This window comes from Pipra filicauda, unplaced genomic scaffold (assembly GCF_003945595.2).
Source record: "Pipra filicauda isolate LSUMZ 115617 unplaced genomic scaffold, ASM394559v2 scaffold106_size2291244_pilon, whole genome shotgun sequence".
Classification (NCBI taxonomy): domain Eukaryota; kingdom Metazoa; phylum Chordata; class Aves; order Passeriformes; family Pipridae; genus Pipra; species Pipra filicauda.
In genome coordinates, this window is record NW_024103507.1 from 2,252,570 (window position 1) to 2,277,106 (window position 24,537).

The following is a 24,537-nucleotide window of genomic DNA, read 5'->3' on the forward strand; positions in this document are numbered from 1 at the left end:
TAAGAGTCTGGTACAGTGCTACCCAGAGGACCTTACCAAAACATACCTGTACAGAGGGTTCACAAAGGTTTATCTCCTCTAATATAATTATTCTCCCGATTTCTACTGAGTTCAATCCTTTGAATTCATGCCCTCTGTCCTTGCTTTGGCTCTGGGAGACAAGTTTACATCCTCTTTCAAAGCACTTAGGAATAGCCATTGCAAAATGCAGCTGCTCAGAGCAAGGACCTTGGAGCTCCCTCCCAACCTCATGGCAGGGTCTTTCCCTGAAGGACTAGAACACAAACTGGGGAGATAGATCACTTCTAGCTCTTCACCTGACTCCAAAGTAAGACACAGACAAAGCACACACCCAATCTGGACCTCAGAAGCGCTCCAGAACCTCAGGGTACAGAGCTACAGGCCTCAGGGCCTTAGCAATGTCTTGATCCTTTTTGCAACTCACTGTCCACTTGAACTTAGCTTTTTACGACCTTACTATAAATGTGGTTTTGGACACACAAGATGGAGTCTGTGAGTACTCAAGTGTCCCTTGTGCTGCTATCTTCATTTGTAGGGGACCCCATATGATATTACTATTGGTCCTTTCTGGTTTTATGTTCCAGTGACAGGTAGAAGTTGAGTGCCCATCTCCAGGATGTAACTCACATCACTTAGTCATGTGCTTAAATTCCATTTACAAGAGCAGGAAGAGATAGTGCTCATGTACAGTGATCCCAAAAGCCAAAGCCATGTATCCAAAACAGCTAAAAAGACATCAGCTGTAGGGAACACAATGCCCCAAAACTCACCTATCTGGATCTAGGCACCCTCTGTGATTTTGAGATTGCAAAAGGAAACCTTGTTTATGAACTTCACTGCCTAATTCACCTCACCTGAGATGATTTAACTGCAGTTCTCCCATAAGGAATGAATGACAGGATCTAATCTGTGACTGCTGAATTCCCTGAGGAAGGAGAAACCCATCCAGAACTTCAGATCAGCAAACTGCAACAATTGTGCCCTGGCCATAGGCATAGGGTTGTTTAGCCTGGAGAAGAGGAGGCTCAGAGGTGACCTCATCACCGTCTATAACTACCTGAAGGGAAGTTCTAGCCAGGTGGGGGTTGGTCTCTTCTCTCAGGCACGCAGCAATAGGACAAGGGGGCACGGGCTTAAGCTCCGCCAGGGGAAATTTAAGTTGGATATCAGGAGAAAATTCTTTACAGAGAGAGTAATCAGGCATTGGAATCGGCTGCCCAGAGAGGTGGTGGATTCACCATCCCTGGAGATTTTTAAACGCAGATTGGACGTGGCACTGAGTGCCATGATCTAGTAAATGGACTGGATTTGGACCAAGGGTTGGACTCGATGATCTCGGAGGTCTTTTCCAACCCAATCGATTCTATGATTCTATGATTCTATGAAAAGCAAAGCTTCAAACACCTAAGAGTAGCTTTGCCAGAAATCTGAGGATTACAGGGCGTTCCAAGTGTCTAAACAGGTTATGCAATATATAATTTTGGAAGGCATCTCTGAACACACAGTTTTGAAACTCAAGTCAAATTTTTTTTGTTTGTGCCCTAAAGTAGGTGCACAGGACTTCTCTGTACAGGCTTTCCATGCAGACTACAAATGAGCATGGTAATTCTCTTTGTTAGCAGATTTCCTTGTAGTACTTGGTCTTTGCTAAAAATAAAAAATGCTTGGGCACTTGGATATGTTGTGAGAGCTACAGCTTTTCTTTATTTAGAAGTGAATTTAATATTGAAGTTCACTCTAGCAAATCCTGATTGTTCAGTATTATGTTTCAGAGAATTACACACTTCTTATTTCATCTTAATTTCTGCTGAACACCACAATGTGCTGTACTTGACAGTACTGCATAGATTGCAGCAGATCAATACATCCATGATATTCAGACTATTCATGTAGTTTACAGGGAAACCTTATACTTTGTTTGGCATTGTAGAACAATTAGAAACTATTGTTTAGAATGGATTCTGAAATGAGACAAATATCTTCTTTAAAACTGAAAAATACAGAAACTAAACTAGTAGAAGAATCAAGATAATCTGCATATATGGTTTCCACAGAGCATCTCAAAGGGTATTTAGAACAAAATAAGGCCAGAAAACTTAAAGGAACAAACAGCTCTATCGATCTAAGATCATCTTTTTTTTTCTTTTGAGTACAAAGATAAAGCCTGTGTAGCTGTGTACAATAGTTTTCAACTGCTTTTAAATAATTCTTTTTTAACCAGACATCCTTTAGCCACACTTCAAAACTCTCCACAATGTCCCTCAGAAATAAAGGTAAATTCAGAAGCTTTCTTCACCAGTAAACCACAGTAGCATTGAAAGTCTTACTTCCCTTCTGAAAATGTGGTACTTAAACAAGTAGTTGAAAAATAGTCAGGACTGCTTTTGAAATTTATTTGCTATAAGTTTTTTTTGTAGCAAACTAACAGATATTCATTTAAATAAGAAGACACAATTTTATTTACTTGAGCACTGATCTCAACCAAATTTTAACTTTGTAACTGTGACATGCCATCAGGGCATGGCAACCTGGTTTCCAAGATATAGGCAAAGAGAAATCTCTGCTCTCAACTGAGACTTTTCTTTCACTTCTTAACAAAAGAAATAGCAAATTAAAAATACTTGTAGATCCAAAAGCTGGTAGGCACCCAGTTCATACAGATTGGGATAAGGTCAAAATACTGACTGTATCAGAAAATTCATAACCAATTTCTGTTCTTACATAGTACGAAAACTGATTAGTTCTACTAACACTGGTCCACTTATACAAAGTTATTCTAACGTTACTGCATCATGTTGTCTTTGAATTTGTATTACATATTTTCACTGATAACTCCTTGAATGTGCAATGTGCAATGTAAATACAGAAATAGAGAGAAATGAATGGGCTGAAATAAAATGATGGTAAAATATTTTGTTATATGAGATTCTGCTGAAACCATGAATCACAAGAACAAAACAAATTCCAGAAAAGTTGTGGCTGTTCTTATGTTTTACTTGAGTTTTTGTAATTGTATCAAAGTGCTCAAAGAATACTTTAATCTTTAAAATAATATATTTTAAAAGGCCAATTAAACCTTGAAAGAGACACTTTAGATTAAAAAATAGACTTTTTAAAAAGCTGCTTGTGCTGGCAATAAAAATGTTACTTACTCAAGTTTGAAAAAATGTAAAATGTCATTTATTCTTCACTGTAAGTGGTAGGAGATATTTACTTTTTGATATATTCAAGGTGACGATGGAATTGGAGTCCACTATCAATCCTTGATAGCTGCAAAACCTTTCTGGTGACAGCCTGACACAGTGCTGATAAATTCTACAGGGCTTTGGAGAAACTTGTAACTAATAATTAACTTTAATTGTGCTGTTTTTCTTAGCACATCTCCTAAATGTCACTCTCTCTAGATGTTGATGCACAATGACCCATCTTGGCAACTCTGGCCTCGCTGGCTCTGCTTGTAACCAGGCTTCGAACAAGAAATCTCAGCAGAGGTGTTCTCATTCTGTTTTCCACTTTATATTTCATTTGGTTCATTTTGACCATAGTGCAAATTTCCACATACTGAAGGGAAAATCAGTCCAAGAAGTTCTTGATATTGGTTTAACTATCCATGCACAATCCTAAATAAAATAATTTCACTAGTCTTGAGAGGGGAAAGGGGAGTTGTACATTTTGAAGATTATTCTTTCAAATGTCCTTTCTTTTTCCCCCAGCATGTAACTGTGGAGGGAGAATGTGTGACAGTCAGACTGGAGAATGCCTCGCAGACAGTCCTGAAGCTTCTACTGACACAGACTGCCCAACCATCAGTAAGAACATCATCACGAGAATACCAAAAATTAATATCGCTCTTGTACTTAGAAGCTTACAAATACTAGCTTGGGAGCTCGGTACTCCAGTGGACTTACCACTTTGACCTCAGTCCCACAGAGCATTTAAATTTGTGAATATACACAAGGACCTGCAGACTGAGTATTTAAGCATGTTCTCACACACTTGTTAGAGTACATGGGTATGTCCAACTCTGCAATACAGACTGCACGTTCAGGTACAAGCTGCAGAGCGGGAGAAAAGTGTCATCAAAACCGTTTCCATAGACTTTGAGCCACAGTGCCTGCAAAATAATATTTTGGCCCTGAAAATTGCCCTTACAACTTTATCTGTTCCAACTTAATTTATGGGTTTCTAGTCATACATCTGTTGTGGTTTAACCCCAGCCATCAAACAAGTACCACACAGCCACTCACTCACTCCAGCAGGATCAGGGAGAGAATCAAATGGGTAAAAGGCAGAAAACTCATGGGTTGAAATTAAGATGGTTTAACATGGAAAACAAAAGCCATGCATGCAAACAAAGCAAAACAAGGAATTAATTCACTGCTTCACATGGACAGGTGGGTGTTCAGCCATTTCCAGGACAGCAGGGCCCCATCACCTGTAACAGTTACTTGGAAGACAAACACTATCACTCTAAGCATCACCTCCCTTCCTCCTTCTTCCCCCTACTTTATATACTAAGCATGATGTCATATGATATGGAATATTCCTTTGATCAGTTGGGATCACTGTCCTGTGTCTCCTCCCAGTTTCCAACACAGCCCAAGTCTGCTCACCAGTAGTACAAAAAGCAGAAAAAGCTTTGGCTCTGTGTAAGCACTGCTCAGCAATAACAAAAATATCTCTATATTATCAACCCTGTGTTCAGCAAAAATTCAAAACACGGCCCCCTACTAGGCACTGTGAAGAAAATTAACCCTACCCCAGCCAAAACCAGCACATCTAATATAGATCGTTGCTATTGCCAATAGTTGCTTTTACACTATCTCCCATATTCTGATATGAAACCTGGAGAGTTTCCTGGAGCATTATGTTGTAACTATTGCTAACCACTGATATTTTTTAAATGTTAGTATATTTATATCTGTGGTATAATGCAGACCATTAATCCTAAACTGACTCTCAAGAAGAAGGGTCATATGCCTGAAGTGCAACCAGAAGGAAAGCATTTGGGAGCTGCTAGAACATCAAGGAAAAATGTCTGTAGGAATCTCACATTCACCTAGGTCTCTTGCGCTTAGTGATGACACCAATATTACTAAAAACAAGGTGGCATTGCAATCATTCAGCAGGAACAAGGATATAGTTCTGCACAAGCACTTTTCAGGCATGTTATAACTGTGGTTTTCAAAGCTGCCTTCCTAATCAAATAGGCAGTCAAAAGCCCATGTGCTGGACATCTTTACTTCTCATACCACTGAATTTTAAATACAGAGGTTTGGGTTCTGAAAAAATGCAGGGGGTTTTTTTGACCCTCATCTGCTATTCTTCAGGCCACAAACATGCAGAGCCTAGGGAATAGCCAGGAAATACCTCTCCCTCTCTCCCTACTGATTACAGAATTGCTGTGGCAGCCCCTTTGAGCAGTTCCATCTGGTGCTGCTCAGCTGGAAATATCATATCTGTACTGTGGGACCTTGGAAGTAGGTGGATGAAAGTGAAAGAAAGATGGGTATCCATCAGGATCCATCAATGACAAAGAGAGGGAATGCCACAGTGCAAGAGCACTATAAAATGAATTTATAACATGAATTTAGGATATTTGCTGTTAATTGACACAAACATTAAAGAAAAATTATGCTTTCTTATTTTCTTACCAGGCTGCGATAAATGTATTTGGGATTTGACAGATGACATCCGATTATCAGTTCTGGCTATTGATGAAAGCAAATCAACTTTACTGAGCATTTCTACAGGTCTTGCAGCTCAAAAGCGCTTGAATGACTTGAACCTCACTACCACCCATCTCCAGGTACTAACATTGATGACATTTTTTTTTTAATATAATTTGAATCTTTGAATTTCCACTCCACTCCTGTAAATTTCAATCCCTGCCCTCACTAGAGAAATAGGTTTTTTTCAGATGCACTGACTTTTTTTCCCCACATGCAGGAGGCAATGTCCAAAAAGAAGAGCCATGTTGTGCTTTGGACTATCCAGGTCGAAGATGCTGCAGATGAAATGAATGACCTCCTGAGAGAAGCAGCAACACTTGATGAACAGGTTTGTTTATAGCCTCCTGCCAAAACTCTGAGAGTTTGCACATTGCCATAGTTACCTCTTGGCATAAAAGGCTTGCATAGAATAGTTCCAGTTGGAAGGCACCTACAATGATCACCTAGTCCAACTGCCTGAGCAATACAGGGCTGACCAAAAGCTAAAGCATATTATTAAGGGCGTTGTACAAATGCTTCTTAAACTCTGACAGACATGGGGCATCGACCACCTCTCTGTGAAATCCATTCCAGTGTTTGACCCCTCACGACAAAAAAATGTTTCCTAACACCTAGTCTGAATCTCTGCGTTCACCAAACAAGAGTGGATGTGCCCTGAAAGACAGTTGGGAAAACCTTCTATTTCTAGCTTTGTACTTTAACTCTGAATTAAAAGCATAAATGACCTATCAAGTCTTCACAGAAAAGGAAGGAGGTAAGGCCAAAGTGTGTTGAGTGTGGTTGGAGGTTTGACATCAATCACAAAAAGCTTCTCCTCAGATCTGGGTTCCCACTTACCCCCTACACAACATCTTTGATCTGAGATACACACTGCCTTTCTCTTTCACATTTTATTTTCTAGTTAAGCGAAGTAACCAACACTGTCTAATTCAGATTGACTTTGGAAGCATTTGTACTATATCTATTTTACGTGTATGCTCTCATAAAACTAAAGTAGCCACAATTAAACATTTCAAAATATATTATAAACCTGCCAATTTAAAAGGTTTTTCATGTATCCACTGAGATGGGAACCTGATCAGCGCTCAAGTTATTTTTAACACAATTGTAGTCATAAATGTTGCATCCATGTCAAATTGCCAGGCTATAAAATTAAAGTTATCTGCTCTCAGATCCCACAACACTATCATTGCACCCCAGAAGGATACTGTTATGTTATATGTTAAGAGAAAAAATAGGGTTCAGAACTGCCTCTCTATTTTAAAAAGATAATATTAAACATCTTTCTGTTGCTAAGATAGATATATATGTATATTAGTAAAATACATCACTCTATGTTATTATCAGAGATAACCACATCTGTAGTAGGACTAGATTATATTTCATGCTTATTGCAAAATGCCAGACCTTATATTCACTATACCAATTCTTTCACAAGACAAATTAAAATTATACCTTAAACTAAAACTCAAATACAGGAGCAAGCAGGGAGAAAAAAAAACAACACAAAGGAAAGCAAAAGAGAAAATTTGAGTTTGGGTGTTTTTAGTCAACAGTTTAGTTAACTTAGTATAAAGGGCACCTAGGAATGATAGAGACTATGCCTGTGCTCAAGAGAGCTTTGATTAAATCAGCTCACCCACAGAGCTCTGTATCTGTGAATATCTGTCAGAGCTCACATGCCTCAGTGTCCCTCTATGTAGTTGGTGAGCCAGATGATTAAGGCATTAGGTTTTCTATGAATATTTAGTGAATTTGTATAATAACATTACATTTTCAGTACTATCTGGGGATTTCTGAGCTCATTCCTCAATTTTATTGTCCTCGAACAAATAAATTCAGTGTTTCCTCTGGTCTTTTCTCCCTTGTTACTTCTAATGCTTGTTCCACATCAATACCCGTGATTGCTTGCAAAGGCAGGGAAATAACGGCCCCAGACTCTAAGAGTGGGAGGAAGAGCACAATAATAACTCTGAATATATTGAACTTTGTGCTCTTTCCAGGCACTTTAATGGAAAATGGGTGGTAGGGCCTTCAGTGGATTTTGCAGAGCTATGCAGCATTTTCTGTTCGGAGCATTTCACACGCATGTTCCCATGTCTCAGGTGTTGCTGCAGATTCTGATCTAAACCCCAAAGTCAGGATGAATGCACCAACTGCAGGCAAAACCTCCTGCTAAATGAGAAGAGTAAATGTGATCTGTAGCTCCTTGAATCTGCATGGGATGAGCTTTGAGTAAAACAGCACGTAGCTTGATCCTGAATGTTTGGCAGACATGCACCAGAATCCTTACTACTAACCCTTACATTTGTTTTATCAGTATGCCCATCCCTCTTAGCAGTGCTGGCTGCCCTGGCCCTGCCTTCAAATGCCACCTGGGGCCTCCGCAAACCCCACGTGAAAATGTGGGAGAAGGCTGATTTCAGCGCTGAACCTGCAGCCAGAACGCGCTTCTTGCAGGGTCAAATAAATACAAAGCGAGCATACCAACAGCCAAGTATCCTCTGCCTTATGAGGTATCAGGGCACCCTAAACCCAGAAAGCAGCTTTACTGTTGAAAATTTTGCTGATGCAGCCCCAACAGAGACTGTGAATCAAACACTTACCACTGGTAAGTGTGTAGTGTGGATTTACACACACCCACACCCAAAGGGTCCATGAAACATGGACGGCACAGTGGTCATGTTGTTTTCTTTATCCTAGGAAATAACAGAGAAAATTAAGTCTAAAGACTCCCAAAGTCAGCAACCTTCTTGAAAAGAAGGTGACTATGATATGGTAGCTCTCTGTTTCCCTTACCTATAAGGGAACACAATGCAGAGTGCAACCTCCAACACAGTAGTATAGGAGAGTGGCTATGCTTTTCAGAGTATTCTTAATCCTCATGCTTTTTCTTACTTTGAAAAAGATTCAGCTCTCGGGACCTCACTTGAGGAAGACACTGATCTGCAAACGATTGTGAGCTTGACATCTTTTTCTTCATTCTATATGCCTACTTAGAGATGCCATACCCAGCAAAATAAGCCATCAGATGGAATTTTACAACTGTACATAATTTATGAAAATTTTATTGCAGCAAATAATGGATAAATATGGGACAACTTTTAATCTCTCACTCTGCAATTCTGAAAACATCAACAAGACCGATCTGCACTTTGAGCACCTTTGTAAATATCACTTTATATGATAAAAAGGACTTCCACATGCTCATCAGGAGAAAAGAAAATGTGTGTTTATACTCTTCATCCTCACATCTGAAAAGAAATCTAATGTTTACTTCATATGTTTTATTCATAGGGAAGTGAAGCATCCAGCAAAGGCTTATTGGTACAGAAGGAAACCATAGAGACCAACAACCGTGCTACTCAGCTTGTGCAGCAGCTCAATAACATGAGAGATAACATTGAAGGTAAATAGATTTCTTTCTGGCTCAGCTCAGTGTCAAGAATGTATTAATGAAACCTTCATGTGTTAGTGAATTTTCAAGAATTTTTACTGTCCTACATATCAAAGGGTTTATCCTTCAATATATAGGACAGTATGTAATTTATGACAACAGTAAACACTTCCCAAGCACAGCTGCACTTAAAAAAGATTTCCTAGTCAGAGATAATCATCTTCATCTGGAATATCTATGACATATTCTTATCATCCTCATATATAAAAATGAGACTAAACCAATTACAGCCTCTTCTTCAATACCTACAGAAAGCAATAAAACCCAAAATGAATGTACTCAAAAATATCCCTGTCCTCTGTACAGCTGCATCATGAAAGCCTCCATCCTGCTATAGAACACATGGGTTTTCCTAGGCTTCAGCAAATCCAACAGTATACAAAAGCTTTCTATGGCACCAGAATAGAATAGACTGGTAGTTGAGGTTAAAGAGCCCTTTTCCAATGGAAATATTAGATTAATAGACCTGAGTAGTTCTATCTTAGCAGTTATTGCAAGCTATGTGGCAACTTGTGTAAGAAAGAGTGGTTACATATCAGCTGTTATCCTTGCTTTCCTTACCTCCATGAGTGCTCCAACCACTACTTTATTTCAGCATACGGGGTTCATATATCCACCACACAAAAGAGGCAGACTAATACCAGTCTCATAGGATGTTACATTTGTACTACCTCCTTTCACATCTAATGCTAAACCACCGTTGGCGGCTTGGTCATTTGTCACATTCTATTTTTACAATTATTGAGTATAAGCATCATCATGAGCCTCGTTGTGTGTCACTAGCAATCATGATCCATGTCTGTGGATCATCCTGTTACATCATTAATTGATTTGGGGCAGGAGGAACTGCATAAGGCAGATATGTATCTAGTTCAGCACACAAATAACACAGTCAGGTTAAGCTGTTATAGAAAAAGCAACATCTATGGCTGTGAATAAAGAGAGTGAAAACAGTTGGAAACAAGTAGGTGAAAATTATTTCCACCATGATGGAAACTATTATTCTACAGAGGCATCACCCTGTACAAGGCAAACCACTCTTTACTGAAGAGAATGTGTGTGTACCAGCACAAGGAAAAAGAAATCCATGGAGCCCCTGGTCATGATCAGTTAGTGCTCAGTATGAGCCTTTAAAGCTTCACTAATGAGCTCAGGGTCCAGCAAGAAAATGCATGCAGAGACACTCTGCCAAAGAATAAGTGGTGCCACAGTTACACATCTATCTTTTATAAAAAGTCTTACAGATACATATTGCTGGTTTTGCCAGCTCTGGTTATCCACAAAATTAGTGATAAATACAAGCCAAAGGCACGCACATCACAGGGTACAAAAGAGGTGGTGATTTGTATTCGAGGACAGGGAGTGAGAAGTGGGTAAACTTTGTAATGCTTACACTGGGGATTGGTAAACTCAATTTAGCTGCAGGGATCCAACAGTGTTGAACAGTTTTGAACTGTTTCAAAACCTTGAAATAGTATCTATCACCAAACCAGCAAGGCAGTATACCTCTTTAAGGTGCCTCAAACTTCTGTAGATGGAAAAAGAAGTTACTTCAGTCTCCTTACCACTGTTGTTATTTAATAAACATAACACTTCTCCTTACCATAGTTGTTGTTTAATACACATAACATTTTTGCAGCAGCACTTAAAAACCACAATGCCAGATAAAAGCCCCAGCCAGCTACATGCCACAGAACTCAAAATAAAATGATGATTCCAGCCTATGAGAACTGCCAAGCCAAATAATGCACACATCCCATGCCTGCTCAATCTCATCCTCTTCTGATGAGACCTCCACATATACCAGCAAGTGTGATTTTTTTACAGGTTTAATTTTAAAACTGGATTAAACATAATAATTATCTACCATAGAGTTGAAGATAATTAAAACTTTCTTTTGCCTACAGCATGATCTGGATTCACAAAAGTAAAAGTACTCCACATTATTTACTTCTCTGTAGTCACAGTGAATTGACCATCTGTTCCTTTTTCCCCCCAGAAATCAGCAGCAAGTCAAAATACCTCGTAATTCAACAACAACAAGAGCTGAGCCCTGAAGAAGTTGCCCAGAAGCGAAGCGTGGCTGAGGAGATGCTGAAGGAGATCAAACGTCGTAAGCCTTTCACTAATCAAAGGCAACTTGCGGATGAAGAGGAAAATGCAGCAGAGAAGTGTAAGTTTTCAGCCTTTTCCATTCACCCACATGTTGCGCAGCTGGCACGGGGTGGGCAGCTCTGGGTGTACTGCTGAGCCCTTGGGGAGAACAGACAGGCATTTGGCAAGCACCAACTGGTGTGCTGGACATGCTGCTGCTTCCAAATGCCTGCTCCAAGTTTGCTGATGCTTGCTGCTCCCCATGGCAGAATGGGGAGAAAAAGATCCACATGTGCCTGTGCATTGCAGCACCTCAATAACAGATGCTTAGAGAAGGTTCATGACAGGACTGGAATTCCTCATGTGAATGTCTTTTCCCCTCCAGCTCTGCCATGGGGACAGCAAACTCCAGTAGAGAGAGAAAAACTGCTGGCATAGGAAAGAGTGGCAGTCTAGTTCTCACAGCTTAGTGAACATAAGTCAGAATGTGAGGCTTAAGGACTGTCTTCTCCAGAATAGTCTGCCTAGGTTTTGACAATGAAAAATAAATAAAAAGCAAGGAAAGATAGACCTAGTTTCTTTTAAGGACTTCTACTTCAGAGGGGGAATTAACAGGATTAAAATAAGATAGTGAAATGAGAGGCATCTTTCCTTTTCAAAAGAGGAAGGAAAATTAAAATCTAAGTGTATGATCTCAAAAGTGAGCTTTACAAAATGTGTTTTACTGTTGCCTGAGTAATAGCAACAGAAATTGTTGTATAGGTAAGTTTTGTCAGACATGCAAGCTTTGTATTTATTGGCCTGTTATTTTTCTCCTAGTGCTACAGCAAATTGAAACGTTTCATGAGAAGTACAATGACACCAGATCCCTAGTATCTGATGTGCTAGAGCAGCTCAGCGAACAGGATGTGAAGCTGTCAGATCTGGAGGAGGCATTAGACCAGGCACTTGACTATGTTTTACAAACGGAGGATATAAATAAGGAAAACACAGCCAGTCTCCAAAGGCGTGAGGTACTGTGCAGTACATTTATCACAACTTGTCTGCAAATGCTCGATCTCTGCCATTGCTTAAAGTAGTAGACTGAACATAACTTAAAGTCAGGAATCACCACACCAAAAAAGAATTTCTTGGACCAGTCAGCAGGATGAGTTTGACTCTTCAGTTCTAAGAAACAAGTCGTGAAAGTTCAAGGTACTTTTATTTATTTGTGGAGTAACAATAAATGACAAATTTTGGCATGTCATGTCTCATCAGACCAAGGAAGAGATGGATACTTATGCCTACCCTTGGAAGGCATATTACAGTAAAACACAGGAAGCTTGAAATTTTATGTAGCATGGCTGCTATAAATATTGTGCTGGGATTGTTTCACCTATTATGTACTGACTTATAATGTGAAAGAACCTCATGCTCACAAAAGTAATTATATTCTATGGAAACAATTATTTATAAAGACTCTGTGCTGCATTTGTGCCCTGGTCTGAGTTCATTCATACTGTCTCACCCATACTTTCTCTCTGATCCTCTTTAAACAAAATGCATCACCACTTTTTCAGGAAGAGCAGATGGTGGTCCTTGCACCTTCATGCATAAATCCATCGTCTAACTGCTGCACAATAGGTACCTTGAAATTGGGCTTCCTACGTGCTGGGTGAACAGATTAGTTGTAAGGATACAGCAGTTTTCCCCTATGACCTGTTCAAATAAATAGTTCCAGAGGAGAGCTCTGAGGAGACCTGTCCCCTACAGCATGGAAGTGGGGCATGTTTGCCTCTAAGTGGTGGTACTAGGTTCAAATCCCATATGGCTGATGAGGAAATTGAATTTTCAAGCCTCTTATCCCAGGAAAGTACCCAATCCATCAACCATATAAAAAAAGAGTATTTTTTCTCTTCCCAGCGGTTCTGTGACTCTTTCCCCATTTTCCTAAGTTTCCTTTAAGGAATGCAAAACCAGAATATCCCATGTAAAACTTTTCATTTATTTTTTCAGCAAATAATAAAATGACAAGGAGAATGAATTGGGAGCATTTGAAGGAAACTGTTTTCATTTCAGTGGCTGAATTCGTTTGGATTCTGGAGCAGAAGGGGGTTAGGGAGCAGTTTTGTGATTTGAAGAATAATCTTGCAAATTCAGGCCAACCTCTGGGTTTCATAGCATCGGAGGCTGAGTTTTGAGCTCCTGAAATTTACAGTGATAGAAGTTCCTGCTGATGTGGAAGGTCTAACAACTCAATAGAGAAATCAGGTGTGCTGCTCTCATGAATCCTTCTATAAGAGGTTGTGATCCTTCAGTACAAAGCCTCTTCTGTTGTTCCATTGTTTCATAATTACAGTGCCAAGCTGCAGCTTGTCTCACATTTATAAAGCAAAGCCTGAAGTGTGTAGTTGCATTTGTTCACTGTTTTTAATCAGTTGGATCTTCATTATTCCTCACAATGAAGGAAGATGCTTTACTACTGACAAGGAAAAGAGATCACTCTACTGTAGATTTTAAAAAACTCCAGAAAAAACTAATCTCCAGATCCCTATGAAAAATTGCTGGTTAATTTGTCTCTGCTGGCAGTGCACTGAATAATGTTTCATTCCAATAACTGGTTATGCTGTAATACAAAATAAAATTAATAATTTTTTTTAAAAATCACTCAGCATTTCTTTCACAAAACCAAAAAAGTGCACAGTCACATTATAATATGTAGCTATTGCAGATGTCTGGAAAAATCAGACTTCAGATATGTCTAAAATCTATTTAGTTCACCACTATCTTTTGAATTAACTTCACACTGTATTTTATCAATGCACAAATGGTATTGGATGTGATTTATGTTTTGGGGTTTCTTTGTAGAAACAACTTGAGAAAGTAAAAAAGCAAATGGATGAAGTGAACAGCATTTTGCTCAGTGCCACAACTATTTTGGAAGAACCACAAAAGGTCAACTCTGATTTAAGTGAAGTAATAAAGGTAGGTGCCTGAGTGACTTGTTTAAATAATATATCCTGTTTTTTGATGTGTTTGGACCATTAATACAAAACCTCTCCTTTTTATACTACTTCACTGAAATACTGATTAATATCCCCTGAAAAAGTAGAACTCTTGGATGAAAAACTCTGTAATTACAGTTTACTGCCTAAAAAAAATAATTCTATTATAAGGACACCTTACTGTACAAAAAGCTTAATGAAAGACTTTGCTCTAGAGTTCTCAGTTATTTCATTATAAGCAGATGCCAAAAGATGCTCTGGTAAAAGACTGCACTATATGCTAAATTCCTTTTCTACTACCTACCAGTGAGCATGGAAGAAGACTAAAGATCCCAGATATCAGAGTTAAAACCAGGCAATGTGTAAAACATATATAAACAGATTGTCTCATAGAAATCCTCTTCTGGAATTGTAGATTACTATCCAGTGTTTTGAATGAGACATAGTGCTGTAGGAAATTTTTTGAAATTTTAGGAGTTTGGATTTTCTATGAAAAGATGAAGAAAATAAAACTAGGATTTTGATAACTAAAATATTTACGAAAGCTGGGTTTTTTTCTTCATGATTTATTTTAAAATTTTGAAATAATTTAAGAGAAATTAAAATTTTCTACAAGAATTCACTTTGGTCATAGTTGCCCATTCTTAACACAAAAGCAAATATCAAAAGTCATTAACTTTTCTTTGAAAAGATAACTTGAGAAAACAGAAAGCTTACTTTGTAAGCTTTGGGTGATCAAGCAGTATGTTGGGGGGCTTTTCCTGTGTTTTGTGCAAAAAAAATTATTGCAGTTTATCAATTCGTGTTCCTCACTGCTGGGGATAAGTTTACACCTAGAGAATGTTCACACTGCAGGGACGGTAGTATGCAAACATCATACATCTTTCTTCCTCATCAACAATAAATACTTTCACGTTTCATTCATTCATACTTTTTCTCTCCCTCCATTTCATCCTTTTTCATGTATTTTGAGGCCAAATTTATAATCTTCAAACACATCAGCAATACTGTGTATTGGAGAGAAAGTGAAGCCCATTTGGCCTTCCCCACAACTATTTCATATAAGAAAGATGGCTAAGGCAAAGGGATACTACTTCTCTTTGGCTATACATACATATAGATAGTATTTAGGTGGACTGATTTACAAATTAGACTTACCCAAGATGTCTTAGCATGAGGGATATCATGGACAGAAAGGGGGCCAGGGCATGTTTTATACAATGTGGCACAGCTCACAGCTGTACAATTAAACTATCTGCCCCTCTCCAGCAATTGCCAAATTGTCAGCCAGGGCACAGGCACCCTCCCACGCTACTCCCAAGGAGGCAGGTTTGGGAGAGTAGAAGCCAGCCAGGGCCAAACAATGCCAGGGCCCATGTGGTAACAGGATGACACATGAGACAAATAACCATGGAAATATTTATTTCATTTTTATGGATATTATTTAGAAGTTGCAAAACCTAATTTCTGGCCTGCAGTCTTCACAGAGAAGAGGTTAAAAAAATAAAAAAATATGGGTCCCAACTGCTAGCTTTAGAAGAACCACGAGGGGATTTTTGTAAAGATCAGGTTTAATTACCTCATCTCTTAACACTTCACTTTGAAAGACTTGTTATTGGCACAATTCTGGAGAAAACATACAAGACATAAAGTGAGACATTTCTCACCATTCTTTTGTATTTTATGCATATGTCTCTAATATCTTCTTAAGGGATTTCTGGAGTTCTGGTTGATTTTTATCGTCCTGCATTTGTCTTTCCATACTGACATTCACCTTTAGATCTTTCCTCTTTTGCTCTTAAAAATGTAAAATAAAACAACTTTACAGAAAAAAAAAGGGGACATGATAATAATACAAAAGGGTAAAATAAAACATAATAATCAAAATACAGACTTGATTTTTTACAGTTTTCATCTTCTTTCCTTTCTTCCATAATTTGTTCAGAATGCATCAGGGTTCTACGCAGAAATAGATGGAGCGAAAAAGGAATTGCAAGAAAAAATAGCCAATCTGTCTCTGTTTGATGATGATTTGGTAGAAAAGGCTATGCATCATACACAAAACCTAAGAAGACTTGCTGATGAGCTGGACGGGTAAAATTTAACTTCAGCAGACTCTGTTCATACAAGTGCTATTTACTGAACAGCTGAATGAACTAAAAGACAAGGAGAAACACCATGACCATAAATAGGCACCACACAAAACAGTATTAAGTCACGTATAGAAGGATTTGTCATGGTCCAGAGGGAACAACTGAAATTGAGCTAAGCAAAATCTATGAAACTTTTTAAAGAATAAAGAAGAAACACATATCTTGCATGACATTCTCTTCCAATACCAAAAGAATAGGAAAGGTAGATCACTGAAAAGTAAAACAATACAGGCAGAAACAGCTCATGTCAGTAAGTTCATTCACATAAAAAACCATTTAGCATTACAGGACACAATATGGGCTTTGAGATAATTTTTGTTCAAGAACTTGTTTACAGATGGAGTAGTTCTGATTCACAATAGGTTGCGTCCCAGTGAAACTGGCCCACAATAATAATAAAAAATTACTGTAAGTCTTTTTATCTTGCTGGAAGATACTTAATGCATCAACATTGCATCAATTTACTAACTTACTACTAGTACAAATCTATTATTCTAGACAGATTTGAAATATGACCTTATTTGCAATCGGGACTACACATGGAAAAATCACTGCTGTAAATGAATTCTTAAATAAAATATGTCACTGAATTCTGCTTTAAGTAACATCATGGGCATATGCTTTTGGAAGATAAACTTAAAACTACTATTCAAGTATGTTATCCTAATACCAGTTGTTTCTTAATATTAGTATGCCCTATATAGGAGATTAAAATAGAGAAAAAAATAACAGATGGTTTTCTTTTATACAATTATATAAAGCTGACATCTGAAACTGTTCTATAATACCACACAAACTACACACAACCTAAAACCCAAACAATATGCTCAGTCTGAGATAGCTAACTGGGGGTAGTAGAATCACGTGAAAGAAAATACCCCATATGGCTAGCCCTCCTCACTTGCCAAAATAATTTTAAAACTACTACCAAGTCAAACACATTAGGAATTTCACAAAAAGCAAACAAAAGTAATTACAAAATATCCATACAGAAATGTGCTGACTCTTTTATTTGTTAAGAAGATTGTCCTGCAGTGAAACTTTAATCCTTTAAAACATTTTGCCTGACCTCAAATCATTTCAGTTTTATAAGTTTGCTTTATTAGCCTGTTAAGATTTTATTTGATAGAGTTTATTCTTTTGCCTTAGGGGAATATAGCTGAAAATTCTTGCAACAACACTGAATCTGGAAACTTAGCAATCCCTCAGTGTACAAACACTTTGAAATGAATGCACACACATACAAATATGTATATTTATATTTAAATCTATATCTCATATATACTGTGAAATCTGCTTATCACTAAAACACTAAAAAATAATATTGATTCACAATTGCTAATAGCTGAAGGTTGAGCCCTGAACTAGCTGCTGTTTGGAATATCTCCTTATCTCCCAGTTATCACCTAATATGCAAATCAAGCTCAACCATGCCATCAAAGTTGTCTTGCGTTTTTTAAATTTAACTTCTTGCAAAGTTTCATGACCACGAGTAGTTCTTCATCTATCTTCCCTCTTTTCCCACCTACTTTTGGAAAATATAAACATGCAAGTGATACATCTATCCTAGTCACTGACACACACAGGTCTTTCCATTCATGGCCAGAAGTTATTCTAAAGGACTACCAATAGATCTGTTATTCTGTAAATTTATGGAATATCTAATTTAGATGAAAAAAAGATAAAAGTTCAGTGGTCACGTGTTCCTGCTCACATAGATGTTAAGTGCAAAATGCCCAGCGTTAAATGACTGGGAAGTACCTTCTATCCACATAATTTTCACCTGTTTCAGATTGGTCATACACAATGAAGAGACTACCACTTAGGCTAAGTATATTTATGCGTGTGATTATGTAGTCAGAATGTTGAGAATACTGATCAATTTGAAACTACTTTGATTCAGTTTGGCTTCTTCTTTTACTCTCTTTTTAACAGGAATTTGTATGGCGTTGATTCAAATGGTTTGGTACAAAGGGCAATCAATGCTTCAAATGTGTATGAAAACATTGCTGGTTATATTGAAGAAGCTAATAAAGCTGCATTGCTGGCACTGAACACAACAAATCGGGTTAAAGATGTACGTAATTTTCATAACATCACCTTTTACTTTGCAATGCTTCAAGGACTTCAGACACATAAGTGTAAATTAAAAACAAGATGTAGCTTAACTGGCAGCATCGAACTTCTCATTGCACATCTATTTTCCCTTTATTATTTCCTGAATTAAATCCTATGTGGTTAATTATTCTGCCAGTCTAGTTCCCTGATATTCAAAAAGACCCAACAGGTTCTTCCGTCCCTATCCCATCACAGAGTGATGCTGCTCTGTGTTGTGAATCATATTGAGACACTTCTGTGAAAGTCCAGAAAACTTCCTGGCCTTGTGGGAACCTGAGCTGGCATTTAGTGCTTGAGTCCTACTAGTTCACTCAGTGCCATGTGGCAGGAAAGGTGGTCAGGATATCTAACAGAAGCACCACTGTTTCTCATAGAAAATCAAGTTAAAATGGGACAAAGCCCACTCATATACTCAGCGTAAGGATAAGGATGCTAATTTTGTCTCTGGCCTTACTGTTCTAGAATACTTTATAAGTATTTTTTGTACATATATAGTTTCCAATCTGTATACATGCTATTTACCAACAATTTATTAGTGGGATAGCAAAAGGACTTCGGTAGATTAAACCCCAGAGGGCTGTGGGATTTCAAGTCCAGCCCTCTGTTTCCAGCATGCTATTGCAGACTGCAAGGCAGCTCCCCATGCAGTGCAAACATTCAGCACCTATCTGAGATGACAGTAGTCAGTGCCTAACATGCAGCATGAGTGTCATGTTGACTAAACTGGAGCTGATAAATTAAGAGGACTTTTGTGCTTTCTGAGCCTTTGTTATTCAGTAGTGTTGTCTGGAAAACCACACATTTCTCTGAATGTTTTTAAAACAAAAAATTCTGCTTTTCAGTCTTTTTTGCCAATCTTAAATGTTAACAAAGGTAACGAAACTGCAGTGACTTTGCAATTGCATTTATATGCAGGTAATATGTTGTCCATAATTGAACATGATAAAGCAGAACATTCGGTAAACATTATTCTGACTTTCTTTTTTGGAACATACTTGTAGGCTGCAGTTGGAATTGATACTCAGGTCATTTACCATAAAGGTAAAAGTGAAGAACTTCTCATCCGAGCCATGCAGCTACAACGGACAGCATATGACAGTAAATATACGTCCTTTCTACTTTCCCAGTCAGCATAAAGGCATGCATGTTAAAGTAAATTTTAAAAGCACATCACTAAGGTACTAAGGCACATCACTGTTTAAATATGTGACCCTGCAAACGGTTGTTCACTGGTAAATATATTCAGTTTAGTAGTTCAACTAAAAGCAAATCGCAACAGTATAAGTGTTCAGCAAACTGGATTTCACCAATTTCACCAAAATCTAAGAGGATTTTGGTCTTTGTTCACTGTGAAAGAAAGAAAGCTCTAAAATTGCAGAATTACCTTTTCAATTTTTTGGGACTTTCTGAGTTCCTTAAAACTTCTCCTGTATACTTGTTGCAGCTATTCCCAGCACTTCTGGTAAAGCAAAGAGAGAGAGTACTGACTGAGATACAGGTCTCCAGATTTTTGTAAGACACCCTGTGGCAAGCAAATAGTGGCTGGGAGCTGCAAGGCTGCTTTTTCCTTTAGATTACATGAAGTCGAGAGTGCTAGTATGTCCTGTACTAAAAGAGGCCATGGTCTGTGGTGTATTAAATGCCTAATAACATACCTCCACAGAATTAAATTTACCTTTTTGAATGTCACTTTGATGCCACTTAACTTTACCTCCTATTTTCCCCCCACAGGTAATGATTATAATGTTGCAGACACCAGCTGGCAGGTTAATGGCACTTTTGCCAGAATGAATGTTCTGCGAAACCAACTGATGAGAGCCGTTGCAAAAATGCAATCAGCAGACCCAGGTTGGAACTTAACCTTTATGATGCTTTATCTTCGTACATTCAAGAACATATTTTTATCTTTCCATATGACCTATGAAGTTACTATTAAGATTTCAGTACTAGGGATGCCTAAAGGAATTTGACTGAAACTAGTAGACCCAGATAGCAAACACCCAGCTTTAACACATTCATAATGAAATAAATGTTTTGCCACCTGAAATTATGCACATTCTTCTTGATCCTTGTGCTGGTTTTAACTGGGGTAGAGTTAACTTTCTTCAAAGTGGTGAGTACGGGGCCGTGTTTTGGATTTGTGCTGAACACAGGGTTGATAATATAGAGATGTTTTTGCTGTTGCTGACCAGGGCTTACACAGAGCCAAGGTCTTTTCTTCTTCTCATACTGCCACGCTGGGAGGGGACTAGGGGTGCATGGGAAGTTAGCAAGAGGCACAGCTGGAACAGCTAACCTTGACTGACCAAAGGGGTATTTCATACCATATGACATCATGCTCAGTATATGAACTGGGAGGAAGAAGGAAGGGGGACACGGGGAGTTGGTGGTGGGGACAGGACATACGGGAGGGGGGGGGGGGACGGGACAGGACAAACAACACACTTGAACCTTTGAAAGAGTTCATTTCTCCTTACTCCCTATTTGTAGTGTCAGCCAGAGAGCGTTTGGAGCAAGCTAAACAGAAGACTGCAGAGGCTGTAAGTGCTACCATGACAGTAACAGAGGCTACGACCCCCATGGGTGAGAACGTGAGGTTATGGTCTCAAAATCTGCAAGATTTCCAGCACAATTCAGAGGCATACGACAATGCTGTGCATTCAGCTGGGGATGCAGGTATGGTGACCTGAATTTTGCCATTCCTTAGCGTTAAAAAGTCAGGGAATCACCATAACATCGTGTTGTATGAATTGTTTACATTGCATATTCATTGCATATAATCTTCTAACATTTTACCCCCATGAAATCATTTCAAAAATTAGTGGTTGTCTAGAGTCTTGACTATATTTTAAAAGTGTTGGATATTTATGCATTTCCAAAAATTACTTAAAACACTTATGTGATGAAGACTTATTGGCTTCTAAGTCATTTTTATCATGGTACCGAGGTAACACTGAAGGGTAGACAGTTTGTTTAAACGCTTCTTGTTATTATGATTGGTGATTTAATTTTGGTTTTTTGGTTTTTAACATTGTTAGGCATTTCAAAACAGAGCCCTTTCATCCTCAGTAGTACAAACATGGAGGAGAAATGGTCCTGACTCGATGAGCTTGTAGTCTAAACAAAGGGGGCAAAGAGGATCAACGAGGAAATAAAATATTTAAGCAGGGTGATTGCTGGAAAAGCTTGTAAACATCACATTGATTCCACTTTTATTATTGGGGAAGAAGAAAAAGTAAACATTAGAAAACTTCTTATGAAAAATTTAACATAAATAAAAACACAAAAAAAAAAACCCTAGGGTAGACTACAAAATTGAAATGAAGATGATAGGCAAGAGTGGAAAAAAGGTAGTGAGAGTGAAGCTGAAATGAAGTGACTGTTGAAAGAAGGAAAAGAACAATTGCGAAAGAAAAGAATCAATCTAGAAATTAAAATATTCAGAATAAAAAATTGGTAACAAGCACCACTATTTATTGCTCAATGTATTCCTGGCTCTGCTCAGGAGGCTCACTAATCCCAAGGTATTTATGGCAAGGAAATCTCGCCATAAAATAATTTCCTTCATACGTTTGATGATACCATCACCTGCAACACTGTTCAGTGATGTCTTGCCTTCTGCAAGTGTCTTAGAGAAGGTCCATAACTCCACTGACTCTATATCCAGAAAGTCTGAATCTAAGATCTGCTGCCCTAAGTCCCTTGTCCATCAGAAACTTGGCAACTCAGCTGTCATTTTACTGCAAATGGTGTTGAGTACCAAATGAGTACCAAACCCAATGTTGCTTCCAGTGTCCCAAAGTCACACTCTTCCCTCTAGGTCAGGGAAACCCAAAGGTCATGTTATTTTCAGAATCCAGTAACGAATAAGACCCTTATACTAGTATTTTTCATTAAGTGAAACCAGTGCTCCCAAGAACTGGTTTAGGAGTGGTTCCCTCTGCAAGAAGAAATTCAGTGCTGTTCAATAACTCAATTTCTGTCTCCAGAACTGGAGAAAATCTCAGATTTCTCTGAGCTTTTCATCTAAAGGAAACAGTGAGCTGCTCTTTTTGGGAATAGATAAGCTCACTGTTAGTCACTGCACAGAGCTCCATAAGCATATAGTTAATTTAACAGCAATTGTGTTGCATTGCTGTAAAATATTTTTGATCACCACAGAGCAGAGTTTAGGCTATGGGCTCTAATTCCCATTTAAGATAATGTAAATGTGGATATGATTGGCCTCCCAGGAGGGAATAGTATGAAAAACATCCAAGAGAAACAGTCTGCTGTAGCTTACACATGAAGGTTTTTGTTTTTATTCACCTTTACACTTGATTTACATTTAACATTTACCAGTGCCAGCTTAGCAGATAGAGCAGCAACACAGACTACATTTGGCTCTTCATGCTCAAAACACCAGCAGACAGTCAGGATTCAAAAAATCCGCTCGTACTAGCTGTTGTTCTAGAAGAAATATCTCCAGTGGCATTTGAGATGCTCTGTAAGAATGAACAGAGTAAAGATGGCCCAGCTCCCCTAGTTTGTTATGTTCTCAAAAAGGCATGAATGGTACACGCACCACCAGTTGTTAAGAACAGTTCAGCTCCTATGTGATGTGCCTGGCAAAAATGTGTTCTCTGTGACTGTGGTTTTACAGGCAGGGAGTCACCTTGAAAATACTGCATTCACATGAAAGTGCCTCGAGGACCTGTTGACCACAAACTCACTGTTGAAGAGATGCTAATATGCAAACTACAGCAAAGTGTGCCCTAGTACTTTCATGGAGGCAGCTTTTCATGGCATTTTTGTGTCTGAAGGCATTTGTTTCGCTTGTATTAAGGTACAAAGGCGGCATGACTTTTTTTTTTGCCAGAAAGATCAGGTGGAAATAGCTGAGAAGAGAGATCAGTGCTACATAGAAGGCTGGCACAGGTAGTGCTCCAGACAGATGTGACTGTGATTCACTGCCTGGGAAGACAGATATAGACACGCCAAGCACAGTGGAGTGTTCCCAGATCAGCTGTGTATTTTGCCAGGAGAGGTTGATCTGACAGGAGGAATGTCCACCAAAGTCCAAAAGAAAGTCACAGCAAATGTTCAGATGGGTTCCTGAAACCCTAAAACACCTGATCATCATACCAATAGCCCTACCATAAGCAGCTGAAGCATATCTGAGAATACTGCCTGTTTCCATTGTGCAGGAACTGGTGGGCTTCAGCAGACAGTATGAAGGACAGATTGGGAAGAAAAACATGAAAGGAGAAAGTGTCTGGAAGGTTACAGTCAAGGTATATCCTCCTTGACAGTTTCCCTTCTATTCTTTTTTTATATTTCATCACTTAGACAGACTAGTTTTCCTTTTCCACTCTTACCTTCATCCCATTATTAAAATCAAAAATCAATATTCTTCTGTGTTGAAGAATGCCATTATAAAGGACCAAAGAAAGATATTTATGCTGAGATTTTATAACAGTTCTAGTAGTAATAGATATTAGCTTTGCATTTTCATTTTACAATAGCATTTCAATTTTTGTACACCAAATTTCAAACAGATGAAAATCCAGGTTTAAAAGATAACAGATCAAACACAATTCCAATTCAGTTGTGGATTATTTAAAAAAAAAAAAAAAAGTGGTTGAAATTTGCTAAATCCCTTTCTGAGCTTTTAATTTTTTTACCTATAAAAATAATGTGGGCTTTTTTCCAATCCAATGGAACATTCATTTCAAAAGGTAGAGAAAACTTTTTATAAGTTGATTATCATACCATTTGGGTTTGGTCTTTTAATTTTAATGCATTCAGGAATTACTGTGTTACTTCGAGAATTTGCTAAAAATAATGGCTTTTTAATATGCAGTAGACGTTATATAGAATATCTGATTACTGACCCCAGAACTTAAGGGACTTTCAGGACTTAATGGGAATAACTGAATTAACTAAAACTCTGTATGGCCCACTCCTACACTGAACTTGGAAAGTAAAAGACAAGTGAA

General features: G+C 38.3%; 1 protein-coding gene across 1 annotated transcript in view; it reads left to right on the forward strand.

The window, feature by feature from the left end:
• LAMA4 (laminin subunit alpha 4) overlaps window positions 1-24,537 on the forward strand; it is a gene marked incomplete at its 3' end in the record, with an annotated part of 82,834 nt that overhangs the window by 45,969 nt on the left and 12,328 nt on the right. The window contains exons 6-17 of the mRNA XM_027731271.2: window positions 3,735-3,830; window positions 5,679-5,830; window positions 5,971-6,081; window positions 9,051-9,162; window positions 11,210-11,383; window positions 12,124-12,317; window positions 14,152-14,268; window positions 16,234-16,382; window positions 18,377-18,518; window positions 19,561-19,657; window positions 20,291-20,407; window positions 21,050-21,235. Coding sequence (XP_027587072.1) covers window positions 3,735-3,830; window positions 5,679-5,830; window positions 5,971-6,081; window positions 9,051-9,162; window positions 11,210-11,383; window positions 12,124-12,317; window positions 14,152-14,268; window positions 16,234-16,382; window positions 18,377-18,518; window positions 19,561-19,657; window positions 20,291-20,407; window positions 21,050-21,235 — 1,647 coding nt within the window. The remainder of the gene's footprint in view (window positions 1-3,734; window positions 3,831-5,678; window positions 5,831-5,970; window positions 6,082-9,050; window positions 9,163-11,209; window positions 11,384-12,123; window positions 12,318-14,151; window positions 14,269-16,233; window positions 16,383-18,376; window positions 18,519-19,560; window positions 19,658-20,290; window positions 20,408-21,049; window positions 21,236-24,537) is intronic.